This window comes from Pinus tabuliformis, chromosome 7 (assembly GCF_031772625.1).
Source record: "Pinus tabuliformis cultivar Carrire ecotype Pingquan chromosome 7, CPIR1, whole genome shotgun sequence".
NCBI lineage: Eukaryota > Viridiplantae > Streptophyta > Pinopsida > Pinales > Pinaceae > Pinus > Pinus tabuliformis.
This window is the reverse complement of record NC_142293.1, coordinates 1,517,338,534-1,517,360,475: the sequence shown is the minus strand read 5'-3', so window position 1 is coordinate 1,517,360,475 and position 21,942 is coordinate 1,517,338,534. Positions and strand designations below refer to the sequence as shown.

The 21,942-nt window shown below is 35.8% G+C and overlaps 1 protein-coding gene and 1 pseudogene across 1 annotated transcript; both read right to left on the bottom strand.

Annotated features, from left to right (window-relative positions):
- Positions 1-445: 445 nt before the first annotated feature.
- Positions 446-3,921, bottom strand: LOC149253614 (uncharacterized). The gene is made up of 3 exons (XM_089454544.1): positions 3,795-3,921; positions 3,034-3,434; positions 446-556 (listed from the first exon to the last, which is right to left on the bottom strand). Exons 1-3 carry the CDS (start codon positions 3,919-3,921, stop codon positions 446-448), a joined length of 639 nt encoding a protein of 212 aa, XP_089310670.1.
- Positions 3,922-18,794: 14,873 nt separating this feature from the next.
- On the bottom strand, positions 18,795-21,707 carry LOC149253613 (GEM-like protein 5; annotated as a pseudogene).
- Positions 21,708-21,942: the final 235 nt, after the last annotated feature.

Below are 21,942 nucleotides of genomic sequence, written 5' to 3'. Positions count from 1 at the left end.
GTCATTACCAGACTTAACCAGTTTCTTGTTATCTTTTTTTTCTTTGGAATCCTCCTGTCTATCACTATAGCATAGGGATCCCCCTTCCTCTACCCAGGACTTTTCCCGTGTGGAAGGGTAGTTTTAGTCAGTTTTCATAACTGATTTCCTCTTTTCAAATCCTCCTTCCAGAGGCTGCCATCATTTCAAGAAATATATATTTCCAATATATTTTAAATTTACCAATAGGATAATATCATTAGAGTTTTTGTTTTTTTTTTTTGTAAATAAAAGAACAACAAACTTTCAACTCTATTTCTTACCACAGTAAAATTCCCACATTTACATTTTCCGGGGTCATCACATCTCCCCCTCCTGAGATTGGACATCGTCCCGATGTCTGTTTCCCCTAATCAAGTCCGGATAGGCTTTTTTAATGAGTTCTTCGTCCTCCCAAGTCACCTCATCAGGCCCATAGTAGCACTTTAGCTTGGGTAATAACTCGCTTCCACAGCCGCACTTCTCTCCGGTCGAGGATGCTCAGTGGTTCGACCAGGACCTCGCCTTGCGGCTCGACCTGCAATCAACAACACTTTCAGTCACTTTCTGTCTAGAATAAAAGCTTAACTAGAACAACCAGATTAATTCTTACCCGAACATCCTGCCATTTGATCACATGTTTAGGGTCGTAAAAATATTTTTTTAGTATAGAAACGTGGAAAACATTGTGGATCCTAGTATGACTTGGCAGGGCAAGTTGGTAAGCCATCAGCCCCACTCTTGCCAAGATCTGAAAAGGCCCAAAATAACGAGGTGCAAGTTTGGCACACCCACTCCATTGCAGTGTGCTCCTTCTGGCTTGGATCCTCACAAACACCTGGTCACCAACCTGATATTCTTTGAATCTTCTTCTCCGGTCTGCAAAACTTTTTTGTCTGTCTTGAGCAGCCTTTAAATTGGTACGCACTCTTTTCACCATGTCTTCCATTTCCTTGAGCATTTCTGGGCCCAATCTTAATTTATCCTCAGGTCCACCATAGCTTGAGGGTGTGCGGCATTTCTGCCCATACAAGACCTCAAAGGGACTTAGCTGTGTGGACGTGTGCTATCCATTATTATATGCGAATTCATCCAGGTGTAGATATTCCTCCCATTGGTTTGGTTTTAGCATTACACATGCTCTCAACATGTCCTCCACTACCTGGTTCACTCGTTCGGTTTGACCATCGGTCTGGGGATGATAGGCCGTGCTGAAGTTCAACTGTGTTCCCAGTTCAGCAAACAATGTTCTCCAAAAAGTTGACGTGAACTTTACATCACGATCATATATTACTATTTTCGAAAGTCCATGTAGTTTAAACACATTCTGCATAAAAAGGTGAGCAATTTGCACAGCCTTATAAGTGGACTGCACGGGTATAAAGTGTGCTGCCTTACTCAACTTATCTACGACTACCATAATGGAATCATTGTTTTTCCTTGTCTGAGGCAACCCGGTTATAAAATACATGGAAATAGTTTCCCATTTCCACTCTGGAATAGGTAAGGGTTGTAGCATCCCTGCCGGATGTAAATGCTCTACTTTAATCTGTTGACACTCCAAGCACCGCGCCAAATACTAAGCTACATTCTTCTTCATTCCTGGCCAATAGTATTCTTTTCTAAGTGCGGTGACCATTTTTTGGTATCCTGGGTGCCCGGTATACTGGCTGATGTGAAATTCATCCAAAATCAGATTCCTAAGACCATTTTGGTTAGGTACATACAGCCTCTTATTAAAATACAGCATTCCGGCATCATCTAATTCATATCCCTGCTGTGTTTTTCCGCTAGAAGGTTGTTGTACCTGCTGTTTTATTTGCTAGTATTTAGCATCTTGATCTGCTGCTGTTTTTATTTGCTCAAACAAGGAATTCTGCCATTTGCTGATCGAAAGTTCACACAAGCACTGCACCTTTCGACTTAATGCGTCGGCCACCCGGTTCTCCTTTCCTTTCAAGTGCTTAATTTCAAAATCCAATCCACTTAGAAAATCCGCCCAACGGACTTGCCTCGTATTTAAGGTAGGTTGGCTGAAATAATTTGTCAAGCTGTGATGATCCGTTAACAACAGAAATTATCTCCCCAAGAGATAATGTCGCCACATCTTCAGTGCGTGTATAATGACTGCCAACTCTAAGTCATAAGTAGAGTAGTTTTGCTCATGATCCTTTAGTTTCCTTGATTCGTACGCGATTACTCTCCATTCCTGCATCAATACTCCTCCCACACCCTCCTTACTTGCGTCAGTAGATACCACGTAATCCTTATTAGGATCAGCTATACTCAAAATTGGTGCGGTGGTGAGTAAATGTTTAAGTTGCTCAAAGCTCCGCTGACACTCTGATGTCCATCTGAGTACCCTCCCTTTTTTTTGTGAGGAGGTGATAGGGTATGCTACCCTTGAGAAACCCTCCACGAATATTCTATAATAGCCAGCTAGCCCCATAAAGGACCTGATATCTACCACATCCTTTGGTACGGGCCATTCCATTATAGTCTTTATCTTCTCAGGGTCTATTGCAATCCCTTCTTTGGTGATTATATGGCCTAAGTATTGTATTTCTTCCTTGAAGAAATCACACTTACTAAACTTAGCGTATAGCTGATGTTCTCAGAGAGTTTGCAGCACTACTCTAAGGTGTTCCTCGTGCTCCTCCCTAGAACGAGAATATACCAGAATATCATCGATAAATATCAACACAGATTTATCCAAGAACCTATGAAACACACTGTTCATCAAACACATAAAGGTGGCAGCTGCATTGGTCAAGCCAAAAGGTAGCACCACAAACTCGTAGTTCCCATACCGTGTTCTGAAAGTTGTCTTAGTGATCGCAAATCGATCTTAGAGAACACTTTCGCCCCCTTCACTTGATCGAAAAGTTCATCAATCCGAATCAAAGGATATTTATTTTTGATCGTGAGTTTGTTCAGCTGACGATAATCTATGCACATCCGAAGAGTTCCATCTTTCTTCTTGACAAATAACACTGGGGCTCCCCATGGTGATACACTGGGGTGAATGTAATTCTTGTCTAGCAGCTCTTGTAGTTGCATTTTTAATTCTGTTAATTCTGGTACGCTCATTTGGTAAGGTGCCCGTGACACTGGTGTTGCCCCTGGTGTCAATTCTATGGTAAAGTCTATATCTCTTTTAGGTGGCAACCCCGGTATCTCTTCTGGAAAAACATCCGCGAATTCTTGTATCACTGGAATATTGCCCAGCATAGCTGTTTTATCCTTCTGATTTGCATAGCCTATTTGAATGGCATAAATTTGACATTTCTTTTTGAGGCATTTAGCTAGCTGGGATGCTGTGATGGGTCGGATCTGCACGGGGTGCTTGATCCCTTGCAATTCCTGCTGCTCCCCAAGGTTATCTTTATAGTAGATGGTTTTCGTCTTGCAGTTTACTAATGACCAGTGTTTTTCCAGCCAATCCACCCCAATCAGGATGTCATATGAACCCAACGGAAGTACATTCAGATCTACTACTATTGGCTGTCCTGCTACGGTTAAAGAGCAATTATTAATTTTTGCCAAGACCCGTCTCTTGGCTCCCGTAGCTAACTGTACCAGCCATGGATTTCTAAATTTTTCAGATTGTAGCTTACACTGTTCTACTATCTTTGGGCTAATATAACTTAAAGTAGCTCCTGGATCAATGAGAACAACTATAGAAAGATTTGAAATTTTACCTTCAAATTCCACCATAGTCAGCTGGTATTCCGCTTGACGATCATCCAGGGCTACATTAATCCTTGATACGCTACGTGATACATCCCCAACGGTCGATGCTTCGTGAATCTGGGATATCTGGTCCATACCCTTCCGCTGCGGGCAGTTTTTGACATAGTGCGGTCCTCCACAGCTCCAGCATTGAACTGGAGGTCTGGCCATTCCTTCACTGTCCTGCCTAGCTGGTTGTTCACTTACTCTGGTCTAATTGGTGGGCTGAGCCCGAAATGAACTTCTTGCTACAGTTCTGTTGTTCTGTCCTTTTCTAGCTCCCTTACTACCATTACCGCGACTTCCTTTGCTATTCCCAACAGTTCTGTTACCCTTTCTTTCACTCCATCCTTTATTTGAAGTATCTCCCTTTTGTTTATTTTGCTGATAACAGATTCTAGCTTTGCAGATAGCTTCATCCATTGTCCTAGGATTGTCAAACACAATCCTTTCTCTTATATATAGAGGTAAGCTGCTCACAAATCTCTACACCTTTGCTTTCTCCTCCTTAATATATGGCACATAGCGAAGCAGGGAAATAAAGCGGTTAATAAACTCATCCATAGACTACTGTCCCAACTATAAATCATGGAATTCTCTTGCTTTTTCATCGTAAAAACGCTCGGTCAGATATCTCTCTTTGAAGTATTTCTGAAACTTTTCCCATGTTATGGTCTGCTCGCTTACTCCTTTGACGATCTTAATTTCTTCCCACCACAGGGTTGCTTTGCCCTGTAACAGGAAGATGGCCAGTTGTGCCTTCAAATTATGGTCATACTCATATAGCTGGAAATACTTGTTCATGTTAATTAACCATGCTTCAGCCGCTTCTTCCTATTCCCCATCAAAATGTGGGGGTTTAATTTTTCGAAATTCTCCCTGCAGCTCCATCTTCTGTTGTTTTGAAGTCTGTTGTTCAAGTACATTATTGGAATGGTCCTCCTTTTCCTCTGAATTTTCAGGTCTTGTTTGATAATTTTATTCTTCTGTCACCCTCTGCTGTTCTGTACTGGGATTAGCTAATGGTGGGTTCTGTCTGTCCGACAAACTCTTCAGGATTCTTTCTTGTTCCACCGTCAGTCACGCATTATCTTCTCGTAAACGTGCGATCTCATTTTTTAGCTCCTGAACAGTCTCAAGTATTGCAAGGTTTGTACTACGTGTCTCTTCGCCAAGCTGTACCCACAGCTCTGGGTTTTCCCGAGGAGCACTGTCGGCTCTCTGCATTTTCACTGTTTTCTGTTGTTGACTATTAGCTGTTATTGTTCCTGTGTTTCACCCCTAAAAATAGGACAGGAAAAGTAGTTACTTTGATTAACTCTCTCCCTCATATATGTATGGGATAGTTATCCGTACAACTGAAACATGCTGTTCTAGAGGCCACAGTATTGAAACTTTGGCTCTGATACCAAATTGTCACACCCCTGAAAATATAAAATAAAATAAAATAAATTAAACTAATGATTCTTTACTATATAATTTTACTTCTACCATAAATATTATCGTGCGATCTAATCCTTACACAATGACGATATGGCAATATATTTTGGACCTTTGATAATGTCTAACGTTTATGTAATTTATTGACCCAGGGCTAGCTTGATTGCATGGGAGACATGTGTGTTGGACGGTGATCGGAAAAGTGTTATATCCGCAGCCCTTTCCGGCGCTGAGTTGTTGGCAGTAATTAATTCTCTTGCCAGCGTTTCGATAGGTGGCATGGCTCACCCGCTTGGCCATGTGATTCATTGGTTTCTGCGTTTTCGGACTTCCCGCTTTGGACTCCCGCTCAACCTCAAAGGTGGAGATCTGTTGCCCAGATAGGAGGGCTGGAATATGTTCAAGGGTTTGGGGGTCATTCATAAACCCCTTGGAATGCGCCTGTGGTTCATTTGGAAACGAGGGGGTCTCTCGGCACTCCTCTGGTTATTCAAACCCCGCGTTCGATTTCATTCATTGCCGCTCCAGAATTCCTCTACAGCACAGAGGTCTCAAGTTTTCCCCTCACGGGCTTGTACAGGTAACCCGCACTGTTTATTATTTGTTCATGGTTTTCTGTCTTCGGCACAGTCGTTTACTACAGGCTATGCACCTTCTACTCGGCTCTGGTTTGCTTGCATTTAGAATGTGTTTGTTGCCTTTTGTTGGAAGCTCATATTGACTGGTGACTTTTGTTATGGTTGTGTGCAGGTGAGACTCGTTACAGCCTTTCGCTACCGCCTGTAGGATGATAGAGCCAGCGCCCTTCGTTCCTTCTAGGTAAGCCGACGACCCTTTAACTGGGTGCGGAGTCTGAGGATTACTCGGTTTTTTTTTGGTGTGCCACATGTTCTACTCATGTCGTTTTCTTTCTGTTATATACTAGACGAGGAATTGCCAGAGGAGTTCCTCATGGCTTGCATGCATTTGCCTGTCCTCAGGGTTATGTCTTCGACCTACCCCGCTGAGCTATGAGCTGCAGACCGACTTCTATCATACCTGGAACTTGTGCAAAAGTTGTTCGATTTGAGGGCAATCTTGTCTTTCTGTGTTTTTCGGCATTTTATGCCTCTGTTGTATATATATATATGTGAAGACAGTTGTAGTTTCCGGCCGTTGTGTCGGGCTGGCTGGTCAGGGTTATTTCATCTGGACAAATGAACGCATATTTTGTTTTCTGAATGTTTATATATATATTTCAGAGCTTATATTTCAGACCATCGCTCTTATTTATCATGGGGACTGTGTTGCTATTTCGTTCCCGGTCCTTCCGGATTGTTCGCTGTATACCCATTTGATAATGTCATTGTTATTCTGATACAGTTATGTTCTTTTCCTTGAACGGTATGGAAGTTTCGTTTCACATATATATATATATATATATATATATATATATATATATATATATATATATATATATATATATATATATATATATATATATATATATATATATAGTAAGAACATTCCAATAATGTTTATCGGTTTCCTTCTTACTATTCGCCGGTTAAATCCTATTCGTGCAGTGGTAGTATGTTTCATTTTCAGTCGCTGCAGAGTTTAGATTATAACAAGTTTTATGGTATCGTTACAGCGAATGCATATGCTTATTGTCTGTTGATGTATGAATACACCTACAGTTATCTACGCGGCCGTGTTCAAACGGTTGGACGCATCCATTCTTGGAATGTTTACTTCTTAGTATCGTTTTTGGTTAACTGCGAATGGTTTTGCTGATATACAACAGCTTTATAACGTTTACTCTTGCCGGTGATAGTTTTGCTTTGTGGGTATGCGTTTCCTCTTGCAGTCTCAGTTTCGCTATAACTCTCGACTCTGAGGTTTGTCAGATATATGTTTTGCTTAATGTATCCAGTTAGTATGCCTTTGTCCGTGCTTTAATAAAAAGAGATTTATGGTCTTGGTTTATTCTTTGCATAGGAATCATTAAGGTTTTCTAGTCGTTTCCCTTGGTGTGCTTCGCCGCTTGAATATCCACCATGGTATTCTGGCCCGTGTGGAATTCTTATAAGTTTTTCTTTATTAAACTACCCGAAGCGCACTGGTTGTCTCTTTGTATTTGTCTAGCATCTAAATATACTGACAATTTAATATCAATGTTCACCTGTTACGAATATACTAAGCATTATGATATCAAAAAAAGATATAAATTGTGAAGGTCTAATTCGCCGACTACTGTAAATTTAATCTGTAGTGTAGTCAACCTTCATTACTAACTCGTACCTGGTTCGCCAGAGTTGTGAATACGTACTCCAGAAAATTCACCTGCGTTCCATACTCGCTCTTAACCACCCAACCTTGAGATCCATCGCTAAGACTGGATTCTCCCCCCGAGCTATCTTGCAGCCCTACAGCCCTCAACAAGATACATGCACCTTGTGCCTGGTCATTACCAGACTTAACCAGTTTCTTGTTATCTTTTTTTTCTTTGGAATCCTCCTGTCTGTCACTACAGCACAGGGAACCCCCTTCCTCTACCCAGGACTTTTCCTGTGTGGAAGGGTAGTTTCAGTCATTTTTTGTAACTGATTTTCTCTTTTCAAATCCTCCTTCCAGAGGCTGCCAACATTTCAAGAAATATATATTTCCAATATATTTTAAATTTACCAATAGGATAATATCATTAGAGTTTTTGTTTTTTTTTTTGTAAATGAAAGAACAACAAACTTTCAACTCTATTTTTTACCACAGTAAAATTCCCACATTTACATTTTCCGGAGTCATCACAAATAACGTTTAATTATTATTGATAATACTTATTATCTTTCCGGTTATGGTCAATAATTATTATATAATTTGTTAGAGTATATTGATAATTTTAACTATATATTAAATTAAAATACAATTATATATATATATATATATATATAGTCTAATTTATAAATGAAATGACCATTAATTTTAATCAAAATTCACCTTAGATTTTTAAAAACTTGAATTTAAGTTGTTTAAATTATAGACTGATTTTTAAATGTGTTAAATCACATTCTCATTTGAAATTCTAAAATTAAATTGTGGTAAAAAATTATTTAATTTGATTTTGAGAACTCTAATCCACAGTCTGCATTTTTCATAGTCTCGAGAGAGAAAAAATAAAAAAATAAAAAATAAACTTGGATTTACAGAGAAGAGAAATAAACTTAGATTTATAAATTATACTATAGATACCAAGAATAACATGTTACTAGATGTTCTCTAATTTAAATTACTTGGATTTACAGAGAAAAAAAATAAACCTGGATTTATAAATTATACTATATATAGACCAAGAACAACATGTTACTGGATGTTCTCTAATTTAATTTTCAACCACCACTCACGATAGAGCAGGAAAAGGAATTGAAAAGAATACAGAGAAACTTGGTCAGTGTTTGTGAGTAATGTAGTTGGTCAACGACTGTATTTAATATTTGATGCATTGCAAACCTGCGCATCCGTGGGAGAACTCGTTTATTTTAAATAATTCCAAATTTCGACACGGATCAACACAATATTGGCAATTCGAGGATCAGCATCAGAGTGTGAAGGAACAAATACGCATACGCAATACTACCAGAAACTTAAGATCTTGAAATAGATGATTGGAGGAAAATATTAAAATAGAGAATTTGAGGATGCTATAATATCTTACAAAGTCATTCAAATAGAGAATTTAAGTAACATGTCAAAAATATGTGTAATGATATTTTGAAATATTTTAGGATAATAATGTTTGAGATAATAAATACTTAAATATTTGACAAGTACCATTTTCCAGTTTTAACTTCCTTGGTTAATATGCATGAATGATTTTCTTTCATTTTTTAAAGGTTTTATGAGTAAATATTTTTTTCAATTAGTTATCATATAATAATATAACTATATTTCCTAATATAGTTGATATACTCTCATAAAGATATATGAAGTATATGTACAATCATATTAATAAATATAACTGATATATCAACTATATTTGTAGTTGATATATCAATTATATTTATTAATATGGTTGTACATATACTTCATATATCTTTATGAGAGTATATCAACTATATTAGGAAATATAGTCATATTATTATATGATAACTAATATTTTTAACATAAAAATTGAAAATTATTAAATATATCTTCTTAAAAACTTATTATTTTGGATTACTAATAATTTTCTAAACAATAGCATCCATATTATTGTATATTTATGGTTATTATATAAATATTATATGATATATTCATATAATATAATATTAATATATTAATAATTTTATTTTAAATTATAATATAATTAACATAGAGCATAATAATAGCATTTAGTGATTATTAATAATATTTATTTATCTCTCCCAATTATATATGTTATAGTTAATAATTATTATATATTTATTAATATAGTTGTCAATATTAGTTGGAGTATATTGATACTATTAACTATATAGACTATATAGTAAACTAAAATACAAACACATATATATGCTTAGTCTAACTTATAGACTAAATGACATTTTTAAAGATCATTTTTCTCATTATTTTTAACCAAAATTGAGGAGAGATTTTAAAAATTTGAATTTAAGTTGTTTAATTTATAGAATTGGAGTGGAGGGGGTTTTGAGTGTTCTAAATCCATTTGTGCATTCAAAAATATATTTTAAACAAAAAAAAAATCGCATTCACTTGAAATTTTATGGCTGGATTTTGGTGAAAAATGTTAGTTTGTTTATAAGTTAGACTACGCCTATATATATATATATATATATATATATATATATATATACATATATACATATCACAAGTAATTAACTCACGGATTAATATTATAAATGGAATAGACTAATAAACCCAAACCATTAAAATTATAAATGAAAATTAATATCATAAACCCATATTATAAGTTGAGGGGATTATTAATATTATAGGCCTAGGGGATTATTATTTCAAACCCAAAAGATTAATATTATAAACACTTGGTATTTATATTATAAACCCAAAGTATTAATATAATATAGATCCATCTTATCCACAGATCTAGAAAGGGCCAAGAGATCAAATCTCTTGAGATGAAAATTTTTTTTAGAGTGTAAATTTTGAATAAAATATTTACAGCTCGATAGAGTGGGGATATTGATGTTTTACGATAATTTTAATTAAATAAAGCAAACACATATATGCATTTTTGTTTGATTTTATTGATGTTTTATTATACTTTTAATTAAATAAACCAAACACATATTCATTTTTGTTTTTCTATTATATCCAAAGTGTGAGTGAAATATTTTTACCCCTTAGTGAGATTATATACATATATGTATATGTGTATATATATATATATATATATATATATATATATATATATATATATATATATATATAGCTGTAAGGTATGAGAAAAATGGAGCTAGATGACGATAGGGTTTAACAGTTTCGGTGTGTAAGAATACGATCAAAGGCAAAGAATAATCCCTTGGTGGGCTCACATGACGACTACAGAGATGAGGCACTTGGCCTCTGGTCAGTTCACATTTCTGGGTGGGCTTATGTTGTGCCATCTATTTTGTGAGGGCATCCTGATTTCTGGAACGAAGAGTACTTGGAACATTTAGAGGATGGAGATCATGACCCTGCAATAGCTTCCTCTCTTGGGGCAACCAAAGAGAATGTGATTTGTCATAAATGACTCATCATCCTTCACGATACTGTTGAAGATGGCGTACCAGCCCATATGGATTAGCTGCAAAGGGTTTGTTTGACAAATTTTTTGCGGATCAGATGGGAGACTTTGAGGAAGGCAGTGGAAACATGGTTATATGTTGATATAGTCTCTGCGACACGTTGGTACAACACCCCAGGAACCCTATGTTGTCACAACAATAATGCTTTCGCAGCTACCAACGAGAACTCAAACGAAAATGCTCCGATACACTCAATTTTGTAGGTCTACATGCATATCGAATTTGTTGTAGAGGTTGGGTATACACCACTAACAAACCCGCTCACGATCTCAGATTTGGATGATCAAATACTTGAACAGGGTCCACTAGGAACAAATATAATAGGTTTAGATTTCAATAAGGACAAAAGCCCTCTGTTTAAGGAGCCCCACACCAATGTTCAATCACTCAAAACAGACCTCTTCACAAAATAGGATATCTGAAGCAGAACAAAATTTAGTCAACAAGATGGACATAGTATCCTTGCATCTCGTAAAAGAATTTTGCTTTCAAATATTTCTAAAAACCCCTATAGGGATGTCTTTATTAGTTTGGGTGTATGCAACAGACAACGTGATGCATTTGAAGAAAAACATCTCATAAAATACTACATACCCTGTGTAGCTGTAACATTTGATCTATGGGGATAGATCATTGTAGGATAACTGACCCATAATGGATTACAATATCTTATCAACATCGTCCATAACCCTTAATTTGTGATCGCGAGGTGGTGTTGTGACCTCCAGTAAAATTAAAAGTGTAGGAGAAGGGAATGGAAGCATTACATCAAAAATAATAGAATCAAAATAGAAGAAGATAAATGGAGGTCACTCTTCCAACCACATGCTACAGGGAAAAAACGCAGCCACAATGCCATTAATTCAAGTAGTTACTTCTCCTAGTCCATACATAGTTGATTGATTGAAATACACTCTAGAACTGAAAATAGTTACTCCAGAAATAGACGAGAATTGTGCTACATTTGAATCACAAGACATTATATGTCGATTCAACTATTTATGGCCAAAACCAACAGATCTTTTTCATTGGAACTTTAGTAACTCGACAATACATTGTGAAATTCACCTCTACTCTAAATTTTCAATTACCAGATGTAAGAGACATTATCCTTAAAGAAGGACCATGGTTCCGGGGATGGAAGGGCCTCCTCATCACACCTTTCTTTCCAAAATTTGATTCAAATACCATGGGCACATCCACAATTCCGGTATGGGTTTGATTGCACAATCTCCCTCTGCATTTCTGGGATAATCATGTCCTTACATGTATTGGGAACATCATTGGGAGATACATCAAAATAGATACCCAAAGGCTCGAGGAAGGAGTCTTCACCTTCGCATGAATATGTGTGGAATTAGATCTCAGTAAAGGCTTACCGCATCGCATACAACCCATTCACAACTAGAAGATCTAGATACAGAGTTTATATTATGAGAACACAACCTTCAGGTGCAGAATATGTTGGCAAATAGGGCACCTACAAAATACATGCCCTGAAGCCAAGAAAGACACCCGAAGGAAGAAGAATACTGGGAAACAACCCAAAGGATGGAAATTCGCCCCACCAAAATCTGATGAGGAGGAGGATGAAGTAGAGGTAGAACCCACACCCAATGGGAACAATTAGACAACAAATGAACCAGAAATATAGGGGGAAGCTCAAAAGATCCAACTGAAACACAGGGCAATTCACTACAATCAGCAAAGATACCAGAATCATTGGATACTAGTGGAATCAAACGTCTACATACATCAGACACCTCAAATTCATACAAGAACAATGCAAGACCTGATGTTGGAAATCATCTTGCTCTTCTCTCTGTGTCACTATCACAAGGGGAATGGCATAAGGTAGAGAAAACAGAAACTTAGAAAAGCCTAACTTTCTCCTCATTTGTATATTATTATTTTTTTGTTTGAACTTATGATCACGTGTCTTGGACTTGATGATGAATGCATAGTAGAATATGCAAAATGTAATTTTGTTTTCATTAATAAAATTATGATTTTTCCATGGGATATATATATATATATATATATATATATATATATTAAAATGGGCACATGTCAACTCCAAGTTGAACAAGGATATACTTACACATCTCTCTCATATTGGGTTGTAGAATGAGGTTCTCATCTCAAAAAAACCAGGGGATTAGTAAAGAGGAGAGATTATTAATATTATAAAAAGAAGGGATTATCATTAAAATAACCCAAGGAATTAATTCTATAAACCCAATGGATTATTAATATTATAAGCCTAAGGATTTAATATTATAAATCTCTGTGATTAATATTATAAACCCAAGGGATTATTAATATCATAAACAAAAAGGATTAATAAAGCCAATGGATTAATTTTATAAACCAAAAACATTAATATTATAAACCCAAGAGATTATTAATATTATAAACCTAACAAATTAATAAACCCAAGCGATTATTAATATTATAAATCTACGAGATTAATCAACCTAACAGATTAAATTATAAACCCAATGGATCAATAAAGCGAAGGGATTAATTGTATAAACTCAAGGGATTACAAACTCAATGAATTAATGTTAAACACTAGGATATATATTAAACCCTAGGAATACAAACCTTAATATTTATATTCTAAACTTCATATTATAAATAAGAATACTAAACTCTAATTTATTGAATACACAATGTGACATTGAATAAACTAGAATGTATTGTGTCATTGCGATAATGATTGTCACCATGCTTGTCATATTGCGACGATAGTTGTGAAAAATAAATATTTGGCATCATGGGTGATATACATATTTGATTACATATTAAAGATCAAATATCACCTAAATGAAGAAAAAATTAGGAACTAGCTCCTAATACTCTACTTATCTTTTATTTTGCTATTTTTTGAAAACAATTTTTTATTTTATTTTATTTTTGAGTTAAAATGAAAAATTAATTAAAATTATGTCCTTAATTAAATTATTACAGAAAACAAAAATGATTCAATCAACTATATTACATAATTTTTGAAATTATGCTATTTATTTTTCAATAATTTACACAAAAATAATTAAATTAAAAAATTAATTTAAAAAAATAATATTTAAAAAATTAAAAAATTAATTTTAAGAATAAATATTTTTTTTAAATTGAAACTCAATTTTGTAAGTGAAATTACTTAAGTTTAAATTGCTTGATTTCTATATTAAATTTAAAATTGCATAATCCTATCCCAAAATTTGGATTCTCGGTAAATTTATAACGTTTCCTTACAATATTTTAGATAAGTATTTCATGTTTTGACTTGAAAATTTGATAAATATATAATACAATGCATGTATATATCATCTTTACTGCATTAAAACCTTCAATTTCAACAATTTCTTCCCATCGCAATGTTTTCATTATTATTATTATTATTATTATTATTATATATATATATATTATTTTGTATTTATAACTTTAGCAGTTCCAATGAATTCTTCACATGAACCTCTCTTATTTGAAAAGGTATAGCATTGGGACTTAGAGGACCTTCATGGGTTACGAAATCATTGTACATTATGAAATATTATTGGTCAGCTCATCAAAATTTGTAAGATCAATGATAAAAGAGTGTTTTATAAATATTTTAGAGGTTAAATTAATTTAGATTTAAAATATAAAATGTTAAAATATATTAAATTTATAATTTCTTTTCTTTTATTTTATTTTATAATTTAAAAATAATTGTGTTTTCAATAATTTAATTTCATATTTAATAAATATAAAATTAAAAAAATTATTTTTATTAAAATAATTGGCAAATACTAAATCATCATATCTTCTTAGGAGTATGGTAGTTTGCAAATATTATATCTTCATTGGAATGTGGTAGTCAGCAAATATTTGAAAATTTTAGGTGCTCATTGTAGGTCAAATAATCTTATCTTAAAACATTGAATAATATCATTATTACTATGTTTCACATGTTGCTCAAATTCGCCATTTGGATGACTTTGTCAAACATTGCAGGATTCCCAAATTCTCTATTTAATTACTTTCTCAAGTTCCCCAATTCGAATGTTTCAAGTTTCTAGTTGCGTTACGTATTTGCCTCTTTCAGACTCTGATGCTAATCTTCAAGTTCCGATCCCCGTGATCCCCGTGGAAATTTTGAAGTATCTAAAATAAATGAGTTCTCACAGTCGCTGCGCAGATTTCTGGTCCATTAAATATTATACAGTCCTTGACGAAGTACATGGCCCCTCGTTTTTTAATATGAACACTGACCAAGTTTCTCTATAATATTTTAGGTTCCTCATTGGGATAGTGTTCGGTCAAAATTTAAAATAGCAAATTTCTATTGATTTTGTTTGTTTAATTCGAGTTAAGTTTAAGAGATAATTTAGTTGGTCGAGTTCCAATATTTTACCAATGAAAATTAAGCTTAACCTATTAAATTAGCTTAAATTAATATATTACTTACTGAAAGATCTACCAAAAGTATTGTCCATAAATATAGTGGCTACCCAATAAATCATACTTTCACAAAAAAAAAAATATAATCACTAACCTTACTTAAAACTCTATGATGAAAACAATGATCTCTAAAGCATGGTAATATCTCTTTATTTTGATTTCATTGGAAAGCATTAAATTTTTACTTTTTGAGGCCAATTCTTTTTGGGTATACCTCTCGAGTTTAAACATATTAATATACCAGACTTTAATTTGGTAGCAAAAATTACAACAATTCTTTCCGACCACTCAAACAATAAAGTTAAACAACTTAAATCTATATTTACATATTTAAAGGAAATGATTAAATTTTTATTTCAAAGTAATGGTAAATATATATTTTAATAAAATTTATGTATGTGTTTTGAAATTTTTCAACCCAGCTAATTATATATCTTTGTGTATAAAATGATTATATCATACTATAGTTTTATATTATAATTTTTTTTTAATAAAAAATACTTTATTAATTTAAAACTAAAAACAAACCTGAAAACCTGGATGAGTTTTTATAAATAATAATTTTTCAATGTCATCAATCAACACCTTATGGCGAAGAAAATGAAATCACTAGAACATCTCTCTGCCGGGACTAATTCAAAGTCAAGAGATTATAAACGGCGGCGGATTTAAAAACGCGAGGAAATTTCTAGAGGGTTAGTTTGTAACCTCACAATAAAAATGCCTTTGGCGTAATTAAAACCTAACGAATTTCATATCTAAAATTAACTAAAAATAATATGCAGTACCCCTAATACCAACTTTTGTGATTCTATAAATGGTATGGAATACTCTTCTAGACGTGTGTGATTTGGAAGGAGATTCATTTCTGAGTTTCCATACTCATGTGCATTTCTTGATCTGCCTGATGAAAGTTTTGATGAACTCCATCTCAGTTACCCAATTTTGAGTAATTCTATGACAATTTAGAATCAATGGCCGTTTCCAATTTTTTTATGAACTCTATCTCAGTTACCTAATTTTGAGTAATTCTATCAAAATTTAGAATTAATGGCCATTTCCAATTTTGTGGCTCTGTTGCCCACAGTCCCATTGTCAGCAGTTGGCCCTTTAAGCTGTGAACGACCCAATTCTTTTTCTGTAGCCCTGACCAAACCCGTCTTCAGAAAACAATCAACGCCCGCAGTATCTCCTGCCCACAGAATCGTGCGCCAACAAGCTGTTCAGCAGCTTCCGCCGAAGCTTCAGAATATTGTAAAACTGTTCCAGAAAGTTCCAGAAACTCGTTCAAAGTTTAGGCAAGTATTGCAGTATGGGAGAAATATGAAGCCCCTGCCTCATGAATTTAAAAATAGGGAGAACAAAGTTGAAGGGTGTGCGTCCCAGGTGTGGGTGAGGGCATTCATGGATGACATGAAGGTGTACTACGAAGCAGATTCTGATTCTGGTCTGGCCAGAGGCGTGGCTTCTCTTTTAGTTGAAGGGCTCTCAGGGTGCTCAACTGCTCAAATAATGGGTGTCACACCAGATTTTATTGAGATGTTGGGATGTACGCAGAGATCGACACCTTCGAGGAATAATGGGTTTCTGAACACGCTTAAACTGATGCAGAGGAAGGCACTTCAACTTTCCATGGAGATGGAGAGTGCAGCTGATTCAAGTCAAATCCAGTATGCAGAGCAGAAATGATTTATGGTTGGGTGTTTTTTAGATTCTGTTTTTCCTCTATGTTTTCAACCAATTTTATTCGAATGGATCCCTGATGAAAACATTTTCCCAGAACTTCTGCTTGTTCTGGAACACAGTATTTCCTTGGGTGTGTGCCATTAAAATGTGGGTACATTCTAGCGCATTTAGGTGATGTTGTCCATATATCCAAGGTTTTTAGATTATGTTTTTACCAAGATCTTATTAGTCCTTGCCATCTGGCCAGGGATAGTAATCGGTTATTAGTCCATAAGCATTAGTTTAGCTGTTTGTTCGTCTTTCCCATCCAGTACAAAAGCAGTTTAAGCAAAGTTTTTATGCACAAACAATTTTGCCATGTTAGTTTAAGCAAAGTTTTTATGCGCAAACAATTTTGCCATGTTATTTGGCCTCTTCCCGAGGCTGACCATATATTATGTGTGTTTTTTGCTCGTATGTTCATAGTGTTGACCAATGCTAACAGACTAATGCTAACATTAATCTATAGTATTAAATGCTAAAATGTCAAAAGTTATAATACAGCAACGGTTATACTTGTTATTCCGATTGCCACCTACACACCCATCCCACTGCCGCTTGCATGCCATGCAGATTTCGTGTGTTCGGTGGCCTTCACCGCCTCACTTTTCAAACTCCCATATTTGTGTTAGCTTTTCCTTTTGTTGCAGAGGCATCGGTTTGCAAGAAGGTGCTACCTTCCGGAAGGTAATCTGAAGCAGGCCCGGTTCACCTAACAGAACGCACGGGGACAACCCTGGAATACTATGCAGCCAACGGGGAGGATGGCGGTAGAGGATGGCACTATTTGCAGTCTGGTGAAAACACCGCAGGCCTGTGCCCAGAGCATAGTAAAATCCTTTGTTTGTTGGAGGAGCTGAGCCCGAACGGTGAAAGAGCCAGGGGAGGCCGGGTAATCTACCAACGACGGTAGTATGGCCTTGCTACTTTAGGTAGCGTAGCCTCTGTGTGGCCTTGCTGCTTTAAGTAGCGTAGCCTCTGTGCTGGTTGTGCTTCTGAAGCCGTCGCTGGAAATTCAAGCCACATATATTGTTAAAATGTTATGAATTTCTCTATTTCTATATCCTAGTATTGAATTTGAATTTTTGCATCACAAGATACTATTAACTTGAATTTGAATTTTTGAGCTCGAGTTAATTACACACATGATCTAGCTGGACAGGTTCAATGGACACTGTAGGTGCTCTGCGAAGAAAAAAAAAGAACCCAAACTGGTCGAACCTATTATGCGAGAACTGGGCAGTTGCTTTTTCTCGCACCTTCCAAGCTTTCTTCTGTCTTGATAGAAACCAGGGTTGTTCACTGCAGCCTCACAACTAATCTTTGCGAGACATTATCGCTAACTTAGCAAAGTTCAATGGGCTATTTCGGCCATCTGTAAATGCAATGGCATGTTGGTGCGGTGTGTCGTGGCCTGGGCAGGCAGGTGGCGGTGGGTGGGCTCGACATACCTGATACCTAGTGGTGGTGAGCACCATGTACCTAGTGGCAGTGAGTGAAATCAAGGTGTGTCGTGGCCTGGGCAGGCAGGTGGCGGTGGGTGGGTTGGACATACCTGATACCTAGTGGCGGTGAGCACCATGTACATGCAACACAGTTTCTAGACATCAAAGATATGAGACTAGTGGGCAGCTGTGCGGTCTGTTGATGGTTCGAGACGATGGTTGATGCTCACGAGGTGGACGCTGAGCGGGCTGAATTCGGGATGGATTCCTACAAATTTCTCAGAGATTTCTCATAGTTAATGAATCCAAAGAACCAGAACTTGTGACAGTGGACTGTCACGATCTGAATATACTTTTCAGCGAGATTGTCTTTGTTTACAAAAGGATTCACAATCATCAGATACGCCAATGGGATCCCAACCTACATTCAATTTTATCACTATTTCAATTTCCCCCAATTTTTACACTAAATGATTCCATAAAGTAAAGTAGGCATCACTCACCCTGTAGTAACTCCAGGATGCCTCTCCGGAGGGAGCAATGAACGACAAAGGGTGACTGCTGCAGAATGTGAACTTCACGGTGGAGATGTACAAAGTTCCCGCAACGGGGTCAGTGGAAGTGGACATATAACAAGCGTACGCTTTCTGTAACTTCTTCTCTGGAGAAATGGAAAAGGTTTGTCGGAACAGAGCTTCAAAGCCTCCTTCCGTTAGGGCTTAGACACCCAAGGTCAGCTTACCCCAAGCCACATCCGACATGTTTCCAGTTTTCACTGCATTTAAAAGAAATCCATTAATTCAAAATGCAAGCAGGCGGGCAAGAACAATACGATAAAGGTGAACTTATACTTGCAGTTGGTCCAGACCTCTGATGCCAAATTCTCGGCTTTCTACTCTGTCAGTCATTTCAAAAGCTACTGCTCATGGGTTGCCTCGAATACCATGTGCTTTCACAGCTCTGATCCCCTTGATTTCGGCTACCTATTTCACAGCTCTGATTCCCTTGATTTTGGCTACCTATCCTTTGTAGGCAGAGCATAGTTACGTTGCGATCTCAATGTGCAAAGCGTAGTAGAGTTTGCTTAATCGTTGTTTCAAAGACACCTTCAAATGATTGCATGTTTAGACAAGTGGAAAACATGCGGTCTTAACCTAGCACAACCACGATTACACACATATATCTTGGAAAGTCGCTAAAATTCATTACATGCTAGCCCCACCCGTGTCTTTTCCAACTCGGTATATGCTGCTTTGGTGGCACCCGTGTCTTTTCCAACTCGGTATGTGCTGCTTTGGTGGCACCCGTGTCTTTTCCAACTCGATAGATGCTGCTTTGGTGGCAGGGACTTGCTACCTTAGCAGCCTTCCTTGTTCAATTTGAGAACTACCATAAAATTGTTCACTCTATCCAGATTTGATTTAATGAACATGGTGCGTAAGCCTTAAATCTATTTTCAAAATTCCAGGCCCTTCTTCCATTAGCTCAGTTAGGCTTCTATCGGTGTGCCTTCAACTTTTCTTTCCTCTCAAGTTATGGTCCAAGCAACATTGGTGGTAGTTTCCTCTTATTTGAATGGAGGACTTACCATTCAATATGCAGGTGGCCTTGTGTTGGGGATGCACAACATGTATGTTTTTTTCTCATTCAATATATTTAAGCTTAAGCATCACATTTGCAATGCTCATTACAAATCTTGAATTTATTACAAAGCACATTTAACTTGTCAAAATATCATTCATGGAGCTTTTTAAGCATCATATTTTCAATGTTTATTACAAATCTCCAATTTATTACAAAGCACATTTAACTTGTCTAAATATCATTCACATTTAACTTGTTTAAATATCATTCATCGAGCTTCTTAAGCATCATATTTGGAATGTTTATTACAAATCCACAATTTATTACAAAGCACATTTAACTTGTCTAAATATCATTCATTGAGCTTTTAGTCCATTAACTTTTCAAATATGAAACAAATGCTTCAATAAATTTGGTTTATATTTTTCTTATACCCTAAAAGAGAAAATCTCCTTATATTATTGCTTTGAACTATTTTCCATATTGGATGGAATGCTAATCTATAACATTAAGATACCAAACATGGAATGTCCACCATATGTAATGATAATGAAACTTGTAAGGTATTGTGATCATGATACATAACAAGTAGCTACATATATACGAGAATGGGAATAGATAGTAAGGAAAATTTTATACTCGATCATTTCTTCCATGTTGTAACAAGTTAAAAGTTATTCTGAAATACAAGAGAAGCATTTGCAATGATTAGAACACTCTACACATAGGAAAATCATCCCAAAACTCTAATATTGTTAAGAAGCCATCCTTTGAAATGACTATAACACTCTACACAGAGGACAATCATCCCAAAAATCTAATTTTATTAAGAAGCCATCCTTGCCTAAATGCATACACATCGAGTTGGATTTTTCATGTAAGTCGAACTCTTCCATGTATCGTATATGCATAAAACTCTATATAGATTGAATTTCCATCCTCTATTACCATTTCCAGACCCTCTCTATTGTCAACATATAGGTCTCCATATGCTTCCTTCCTACCACCCGAAGCAACCCATAGATTAAATTGAAATTTTCTACATTCCTTAGTTGTCAAACCTATTTCCTATATTAGATATCAGTGGTATCTAGTTGAGTTTCAAGTGTCACATTTGGTCCGTTTGAAATTGTTACCAAGCGTGATACATTGAAAAAATCATACCAAGTTCCCTTTGTAAATAGGGTAAGAAAATGACCGCTTTACTAAATAGGAACTCAGTGATAATTCTTAGTGTATTATTACCGTTAGGGAATGTGAAGAACAAAGGCCTGGCAATGGAAGACCCTTTAGTGTGAACTTCAAAAGACAATGTGTAGATATACGTTATGAGCTTGTATGTAAGACCTAACACCTTCTTCGCAAACATTGTGATGGATTCCCATGATAATGCTAGTATTCATGTCTTTTTCTCTTCCTTCAGTGATCTCTGGAAAAAGGATAAAAAGGAACCTAGTTTAATCCATATATTGCAAAGCTCTTCATTTGTATCTTTTGAAAATCCACAAATATCAACACCTACCAGTAGGATTCCAAAAAATCCAAAACTCGTCATTATAGGTATGGAGTACGAGAGATCATTCCATGTTGCAACATTATCTCCTATATAATGTTCAACATGGGCACCTGACCCAAAGGTACAACGAATAAGTATGGCTGGTCCATTCTGTAGTACTATGTTCAATGTCTTATTCATAACAATAGTTTTTAATAACCTATAGAGATTATGAGAATTTTACTCCAAGACACCATGTGGGTCTTCTTTCCCTTCCAAGTTTTATGGAAATTTT

Coding starts and splice junctions, on each gene's coding strand:
- LOC149253614 (XM_089454544.1), bottom strand. CDS start 3,921: ATGGCCAGACCTCCAGTTCAATGCTGGAGCTGTGGAGGACCGCACTAT. Junction 3,435..3,794: donor GACCGTTGGGGATGTATCAC/GTAGCGTATCAA, acceptor ACTGGTCATTAG/TAAACTGCAAGACGAAAACC. Junction 557..3,033: donor AGAATTACATTCACCCCAGT/GTATCACCATGG, acceptor TGTTGATTGCAG/GTCGAGCCGCAAGGCGAGGT.